At 39.1% G+C, this 8,914-nt stretch overlaps 1 protein-coding gene across 1 annotated transcript; it reads left to right on the plus strand.

Moving 5' to 3' along the window:
* Window positions 1–2,037: 2,037 nt before the first annotated feature.
* Window positions 2,038–8,548, plus strand: hacl1 (2-hydroxyacyl-CoA lyase 1). The gene is made up of 17 exons (XM_034874670.1): window positions 2,038–2,248; window positions 2,519–2,623; window positions 2,721–2,761; window positions 3,154–3,234; window positions 3,348–3,420; window positions 3,496–3,573; window positions 3,708–3,802; window positions 3,918–4,030; window positions 4,160–4,295; window positions 4,880–4,985; window positions 5,223–5,306; window positions 5,439–5,540; window positions 5,739–5,893; window positions 6,450–6,608; window positions 6,692–6,799; window positions 6,911–7,097; window positions 8,452–8,548. The coding sequence occupies exons 1-17, from the start codon at window positions 2,198–2,200 to the stop codon at window positions 8,482–8,484; spliced, it is 1,707 nt and encodes a 568-aa protein (XP_034730561.1). The 5' UTR covers window positions 2,038–2,197; the 3' UTR covers window positions 8,485–8,548.
* Window positions 8,549–8,914: the final 366 nt, after the last annotated feature.

Here is an 8,914-nt window from a genome sequence, read left to right on the forward strand (position 1 = left end):
GGGAGGTGCAGCAGGCTGGCCCATACTCATCCAGGACCAGGTGTCCTTCAGCTGATCCTGGACCTCAGCAACCGCTGCTTTACCAACACTGACTTTTTGAGAGCAAAGAACTGTACTGTTGGGCGGACAGCGACTTTTGTACGGCAATAACATGCTGAAAAGGAAGGTAGCACTTCACAGATGGCTAAACAGACAGGGACCAAAAGACATGGATGCATTTTTACCCAGTTTGAACTGTGTAAATGGTTTGAAGTTTTTGGTTTATTGGTTAGCGGGGGTGAAAGGAAGACAGTTTTTATTTTGGGGATTTCTTGATGAGCTAGCGAAGGTTGATAACTGCACACTACATACGTCAGAATGCACTTGTACTTCGTGTCCTCCAAGTGTCTGTAAGACACACAGACGGCAAATTGTTTTTATTTTTTGACATCCAAATTTTAATAAACCCATATTCATGTCTTAAACTTTGTATCCTCTAGAAAGAAAACAATCTTATTTGCTAACCTGAGTAATTTGATGTGTGCACCAGGTTATTTTTAAGTTGATCAACCTTACATTTGTATATTGACCTGTCCATTACGGTTTAGTCTTTCAAGAATAAATTATTTGTGTAATTTTGGTTCCTATTTATGTGTTCATTTTGTGCCTTCATTAGTTACTGAGAAAAGACGAGTTTGTTGAGGCAGCTGTGAAAGTACAGTGATGCGCATTAAGTAATGAAACATTTCTAAGAAGCACTGATCCTGTACTGAGGCATCTGAGAGAGCATTTGTGAGAAGAAACACTGTAAACCAATGATAGGACAGCAATTGATTTTCTTTTAATGATATTTTTAGTCTATTAGTGAATGTTTGACAGGTTTTGCTTGCTTTAACTTTCAAAAAAGAAACCACTCGATCTTACCATGATTCAAAACTCCTCTTTTTTTTGTCTTTCTCCTTTTAACTGGAAATATGTACAATACATTTGCTAGCTTCTTTAGAATGGAAAATGTTTGGTTTTTTCCTTGAAGAGGGATGAAACTAGCATGTATATAGAAATTATGACTGTGAATTCAACGCTTCAATGAATTCTTTCAGTACTGAGATTGCTGTATATTTTATGAGTAATAAATGAAATGACTTATTTAATAATGAACATGAGTGTTTTATGATTTTTTTAAAAACTTTTTTTGAGTTACTCATTTCCCCCAGCAGACCACGGTCTGGGCAAGAGGTTGATTTTTGAGAATTTCAAAAATTGTCAAAAAACAATTAGTATGATATCATTTAAATTTTTTGACTTACTCATTTTTCCCAGCAGGTCCAAGGTCAGGGTGAGAGGCGGATTTTGGGAAATTTACAAAAATGTTCCAAAAACACCCAGATTCTATTTTATTTCACATCTACACATATGCCTGTTAGTCAACTTAAAAACATTTATTAGAACAATTATCACTTTTCCATATTTCTTACAACTTCACCTTCTTACACATTTTTACCAGCAATCCATTTTAGCATTAGCTTTAGAAAAAAACTTTAGTTATTACACATCTTTTGAACATTAGTGGTGCTATGGCGTGTAATTCATTCTAATTACAACAAATTCCCACTTTTCCACTATCTCACTACTTCATCTTCTTACCGATTTAAGATATTAATCCAATTTAGCTTTAGCAATTTAGCTATTTAGCACTCCCATGCATTTTCTGTAGGAAGTATATACTATATAGACAACTAATGATGGCTGAATTCCAATTAGTTGCTTCAGTTTCAGGGTCTTGGTACTGTGCATGCTATCTCACTGTAATGTCTCACTGGAACACCTGAGTAGAAATGAGCCATCGTTATTATTACTAACACCTGACTATTAAACACATTAACATGGTGTATACCAGTGAAAATGTCCATGCATTAACATAATATCACGATTTTATTCAATATTCAATGTGTAATATGTAACTGGATTGTAATACATCAACGTGCAAGGAGATGTGGTGTTCCCTGTCGTGAGGTCACGCCTAATGCCTCCCGTGATTGGCTCGCAACCCGGAAGCGATAGGAACGGGGCGGATTCAGGGGCAGATAGAAGATTGTAGCAAACAAGATAATAAATTGTTTATGTAGGTCGTAGTTGCAACATGCCAGTTTGACCTTTCTTGTACCTTTGTAGGTACACAGTGTGATAATAACTCGTAGCTAACAGTCTCTGAACAGCCATGGACGAAGTGACAGGAGCTCAGCTTATTGCTGAGTCTCTAAAGGCCCAGGTAATATCGTCTAAACAACTTAAAACATTACGAATATTTACAAAATTTCTAACTTCTGTTTGTAACCTGTAGCCTACATTCACTTTTCTGTGTCTGTAGCCTACTTAACTTACAATGTAACCACGGATGGATCTCGTAAAAGCAACAAGTGTGTCAAAGTTGAAGTGTTGTGCAGTCAAGTTTAATGCAGTAAATGACTTGCTATGTACTATCTTAAAACCCGTATATTTTAGTGTCGGTTTGTCAAAGAGCATTTTTTCACCCCTGCAGAAAGTAGAGTACATGTTTGGGATAGTCGGTGTCCCTGTCATAGAAGTGGCTATGGCTGCTCAGGCTGCAGGGATCAAATATGTGGGAATGCGCAACGAACAAGCGGTAAAATACGTATTATTCTGCTACACTGCTATTTACCTGCACAATCCTCAACAACACAATGCAATAGTGATGTACATTACATTCTGTCACCCAACAGGCGTGCTATGCAGCATCTGCCATTGGATATCTCACTGGGAGGTGAGAGACACTTGGTAACTGAACAGATGTGCACCTGAACTGAACTGAACTCCAGTTGAAGGAGTTCACTTTATTCTTTTAAAGGCTTGTTAAAGGACCTTGTAAAAAGGCAGTCTGTATGTCACTGTTTTTAAATTGATTTAGGACCCTGTTTTTTTTATGATGACATTGTTGTTTGAATATGAGTGAAAGTGTGTTTATGTATTTACATGTAAGGGTCTGTGTCTATCTGAAACGTTTCGCTGCCACTTGCCAGGACACTCTTGTAAAAGAGATTTTTAATCTCAAGGAGTTTTAACCCTGGTTAAATAAAGGTTTGAATGAAGAAGAAAAAAAGTGAGCAGCTGGTTGTATCTTACATCTTGCTGTCTCTTCTGGTTGTTTGTATGCAGACCAGGTGCCTGCCTGGTGGTGTCTGGACCTGGACTCATCCATGCTCTGGGTGGAATGGCTAACGCTAACATGAACTGCTGGTAAAACTTGACAAACTGATGCTGCTTTTATGCAGCTGGCGGTGTACTGTTTTGTCATGTCCCATGTGTACCACCGGTCATATCTTTATAAAGTGTGTGTTGACTTTGCACAGGCCAGTGGTTGTTATTGGAGGTTCTGCAGATCGAAACCAGGAAACAGCAGGAGCCTTTCAGGAGTTTCCTCAGGTGATGAACGCTTTCATGTGGATTTTGTCCCGATGGTGTTTCATTAAATTGATACTGTTTTTCATTTGTTGCTAGGTGGAAACATGTCGCCTTTATAGCAAGTTCTCTGCCAGACCCAGCAGTCTGGAAGCCATCCCTTCAGTGATAGAGAAGGTAATATACCAGCGTATTGTTATATTGTCTGTCTTGTTTTCATTAACACAGCAGACTAAATAACATATTTTGCATAGTTAGATGATATCAACACAAATGGGATTTTAAGTGTTTTTGTCCTTGTTTGCTCACAGGCAGTTCGCACCAGCATGTACGGGCGTCCAGGGGCTTGTTATGTGGACATTGCAGGGGACATGGTCAATGCTAAAGTGGACAGGAGCATTGTCAGGTTTGCTGGGATTTTTGCATTTTTTTTTTTTATTTTTAAGAATTTTTCTTCAGCATAGTATCACTTCTGTGATTCCAGGTGTGTAAATATTCAAAGAAGTGTGTTTCTCCTGTAGAGTTGTGTCCTGCTGTCCATCTCCACCAGTGAGTTTGGCTCACCCCGGTGCAATCACTGAAGCTGTATCTGTCTTGAAAGCAGCTAAAAGACCCTTAGTCATCATTGGCAAAGGTAACATAAAAAACATTTGCACTCTCTCTGTTACATTAAAAAAGCTAGAAACCATACATTTTTCTCCATCTCTGGTGAATCAGAGTAGTTCTTTGATTAAGTCATGATACCATGAGTGTAATTGTGCAGGGGCAGCCTATGGCCGAGCTGAAACTGCTCTGAGGGAGTTTGTGGAAAAGAGCGGACTGCCGTTTCTACCCACCCCAATGGGGAAAGGGGTCCTACCGGATGATCACCCCAACTGTGTGGCTGCTGCCCGCTCAAGGTCGGCCTCCTCATGCTATAAAAATGTGCAGGGATCAAAAAGTGTAAACTACAATTATTTTAGTCAGTATTATCATCCTGTTGTATGTGTGTGTGTGTATATATATATATATATATATATATACATATATATATGTATGTGTATATATATGTGTATATATATGTATATATGTGTATGTATATATGTATATGTATATATATATATATATATATGTATATGTGTATGTATATGTGTATGTATATATATATGTATATATATATGTATATATATATGTATATATATATATGTATGTATATATATATATATACTGTATATATATATATGTATGTGTGTGTGTGTGTATGTATGTGCATATATATGTGTGTATGTGTATATATATATGTATGTATTTATGTATATATATATGTATATGTAGGAAGGAAACATCCTGACTGAAGTAATATGTATTACAATTGGTACATTTTTATTCAGATATATGGTTATATCTAATCCTTTTTATTCTATGCATACACTTTGTTATTTTTTTACGTTTTTGTTTTAACTCAGTGTTGCTCTGCCTCGTCCTCTGTTGTTTCTATTGACAGAGCTCTTCTCCAGGCTGATGTTGTGCTTCTGCTTGGCGCCAGGCTGAATTGGATCCTGCATTTTGGTCTGCCACCTAGATTCGACCCTGATGTCAAGATTATCCAAGTATGTAAATAACCAAGCCAAGTGTCTTAGATTTGTGGGAAATCGATGTTGCCTTTAACCCCCTCCAAAACAGTGTTATTAATACCTTACTGCTATAGAGCTTCGGTGTAAATACTTTAATATTGTCATGCCAGTGCAGTTTATGTGTTTTTGGGCCATATTTCCTGCACTGTGTTTCAATGTTGCTGCCAACATTGTGCTGTTTTAACATTTAACATGATTGTGCTCTGTATGCAGGTTGACCTTTGTGCTGAGGAGATAGGAAACAATGTGAAGCCTGCTGTTGCTCTCCTGGGAGACATCAACTCTATTGTCACTCAGGTAACTGCAACTACGTCGGCACACAATCTCACATATCTTTATTAATCTATTGTGCGTGCGTGTGTGCGTGCATGCATGCGTGTGTTTATAAAGTGATTATGTCTTTGATTCGTGGTTTGTTGTTTTTTTCAGCTTCTGGGGGGCGTCCGTAACAATGGCTGGAAATATCCCTCTGATACAGAATGGTGGAGCACACTGAGGGACAAAATTGCTGCTAATGCAAAAATATCAAACGTGAGTTTAGACACACTTTTGTAAAGCCTGTGTGTGTTTGTTTGTTTGTGTGTGCGTGTGTCTGTGTGTGTAGGCACTCAAACTGTTCTCAGAATGTCCCATGCTGATGAAAACATAGTTAATTTTATCCATTTAGATGTTGTCTGTTATTGTATTATTATTTTTAATAATGCATTTTTGTCCTTTCTCTATCCACAGGCGCTCGCTCTTCAGACAACAATGCCCATGAACTACTACACAGTGTTTCATCATGTTTCCCAGCTTCTGCCACATGACTGTATCATTGTCAGTGAGGGTGCAAACACTATGGACATAGGACGCACTATGTTGAACAACTACCTGCCTCGACAAAGGCAAGACAGTCTCGTTAAAACAGCACTTCTCAGTTCTGTTTATGTATAAACGGAAATTACTTTATTAATGTTTATGTTAATGCCTCTCCCTAAATGCTTAGTTGAGCTTGGTTATCCCAGACAGGTATGGTATTACTGTAGGCCTCTCAAAGAGTCTGTCCTTTTGGGGAATTTTGCCAGAGCCCTTTCCATGTACATTTTCAAATTTGTAGGAATAAGGATTTGTGTCAAAGACTTTCAGGGGCAATCAAGATGAGTTGAACACCCATAATACCCAATAACCACCGCAACATTACATTAACTTATGAACTGGACTAAATTCAGGTTCATATGGTATCTGGAAATTGTGCCGTTTCCTGCATAATAACCACCATTTCTTTAAAAACAATTTAAACTTTTGTAAACCACTCTGCTAGTGAGTATGAGCAGTTCATTCAAACCCAGCAAATATGCATTGTACAGTAACACACGTAAAGATCCACTGTTGACTAAAGTAAGCTTTCAAGTCTGTATAAATGTAAGTAGATTGTTGTTAGCTAATCCTGACAATGTGCAGGTTGGATGCTGGTACATTTGGAACAATGGGAGTAGGCCTGGGTTTTGCAATAGCAGCAGCCGCTGTGGAGAGGAGCGAGAATAAAAACCGAAGGATAGTCTGTGTGGAAGGAGACAGTGCCTTTGGATTTTCTGGCATGGAAGTTGAAACCATGTGCAGGTGGGTTAGATGCCTCCCTCCCTTTACAATATAAACACGTCAATCCCCACTGCTACTTAATTGCACATCTCTTTCTTTAACAGATACAATCTACCTGTGGTCATCATTGTGGTCAATAATAATGGTATTTACAGTGGAGTGGATCCTGAGACGTGGAAAGAAATGGCAAAAATGGGAGATCTGACATCTATGTGAGTCACATATTATTGGGAAGATGAACGTACCACAATTACTATAATGCCTTCCTACATGTAATCAGCTGTGATGTAATGAAATGTATCTCACGTCATCATGTTGGTCAGAGCCCCTCCTGTGACCCTCCTACCTGAGGCACGCTATGATGAGGTCATGACAGCGTTTGGAGGTCGAGGGTTCTTGGTGAGGACGGTGGAGGAGCTGCGCAGTGCTTTACAGCTTAGCCTGAGCGACTGGGAGAGACCAAGTCTCATAAATGTGCTCATCGATCCTTCCTCCGACAGAAAACAGCAGGTAACTGTCACCTGTCAGGAATATATATAGTAGAGTCATCATCTCAGTCACCCAGAAGTGCAGGTCAAAATGAAAGCTCCACAAGAGTTTTATTGTGAAGTTGGAGTCCTTGTTGAATGGCTTGAATGGCTTCTTCGTAATGACAGGCAGAAAATCCTAAGCATTGATCTTGTGGAAATGCCACGCCCCCTTGTGGTGGAGAATGTAATTGAAGTTGTAACTCCGCTTTCCTTCTGCTATCTCCAACATGATCAATGCCCCCAAAAAGTGACATTTGAATGGTTAAAAGGACCATGGCACCACCACCGGATAAATGTTGAGTCATTACAACATAATACCTACTTCACAATAGATTATCCGTGGCTCAATCCAAATGTCAAGACTTCTGTGCACTTGCAGGTTTGCCGAACTCATGAGCACATACAGGGCCTAAACTGCCCAAATCCATGACTTATGCACACTTTTTGCAGACTTCCAGAGAGTATGGATTAAAGGGTAAAAAAAGCTTGCCGTAGCTCATGATGATTGTGATCTCAAGTCACATCTGATTCCACATTTTATCCCCTTGCGGCACAGCCATGACACAGACATGTGCGGCACAGACATGATGTGATGAGCACTTCAGACGCGTGGCAGTATATATGACCAAAAGTTGCAAGTCGGGTTCAGCCCCCTGTCTCATATTTACCTGGTGCCCCCCCCCCACCAATGAACAATGACTCAAATGACATTGACAGTAGTGTAGAACAACAAATGGCTCTCCTCTCATCATGACATGCCTCACTGAACAGTAATCCACACACTACAGGTGCTCTGCAGAACTGTTGTAATTCTCTCACAATCCCTCCACCTCACACCAACCTGACCTTTCTATTTCAGGGTCCCCATAATTAGAAAGTATAGCCCTCTGTGTTTATGTTGAATGTATCCACGCAACCCTTTGCAGACATGTTTGAAGGTTGTATTGAGGGCTGTATCCATGGTGCTGAGCTCTCTGTGACCAGGAGAAAGTCGTGTCCCCTTCTTTGATGTTTGCTGCCCTCAGTGTGTGCCTTGTGACTGTTATGCATATTCAGGTTTAAAGTTGATTCTCAAACAGTGCATTTATTGTCTCAAAATGTTTTAATAAATTGAGGCATAACGTTAATTGGTAAATATTTCTTGGGGAATGAATCTCTATCTTGGCATTAAACGTCACCCTAAGTGGTATTAAAATGGTCTTAAAAAGTCTCAAGTTTAACATGGAGAACCCTGGGGGTACCCTGTGTTTGGCAAAACTCAGTTTTTAAATGTGGACACTAAATGGACTCATCATTGACCATTACATAAAATAGCCCTATCTCTGTATTTGCAGGAGTTTCCTTGGCTCACACGTTCCAACCTATAGACTGAAAGAAGGCTCTGCATCCTCCTCTATCCAGAACATGATCAGAACCGGAAACACAACCTGGGAAAAAAATATAGAAATAAAAAACAACAATAAAACATGTTCACACATGAACTGAATGTTATTTGTCTTTATTCCTTTATGCCAAATCAGTTTCCTTTTTCCTTTCACACAGTAAATTTAATCAGTAATGTCGTTACAGAATCAGAATCAGCTTTATTTGCCAGGTATGAGGACACATACAAGTTATTTTTCTTTGGAGCATCGTTGCTCACACTGTGCTTACACACAAAACAACCAGAACAAAAATATAAACACTAATATATACATACTCTAACCAGAACAATATAGAGGCATGAGTGAACAAAGAGTTCAATGAAAATTATTTAAACATGGAGCATGGAGTGCAAGGATACTGGGCTAAATAGTA

Source organism: Etheostoma cragini, chromosome 6 (genome assembly GCF_013103735.1).
Source record: "Etheostoma cragini isolate CJK2018 chromosome 6, CSU_Ecrag_1.0, whole genome shotgun sequence".
NCBI lineage: Eukaryota > Metazoa > Chordata > Actinopteri > Perciformes > Percidae > Etheostoma > Etheostoma cragini.

Coding starts and splice junctions, on each gene's coding strand:
- hacl1 (XM_034874670.1), top strand. CDS start 2,198: ATGGACGAAGTGACAGGAGCTCAGCTTATTGCTGAGTCTCTAAAGGCC. Junction 4,986..5,222: donor CTGATGTCAAGATTATCCAA/GTATGTAAATAA, acceptor CTCTGTATGCAG/GTTGACCTTTGTGCTGAGGA. Junction 5,541..5,738: donor CTAATGCAAAAATATCAAAC/GTGAGTTTAGAC, acceptor CTCTATCCACAG/GCGCTCGCTCTTCAGACAAC.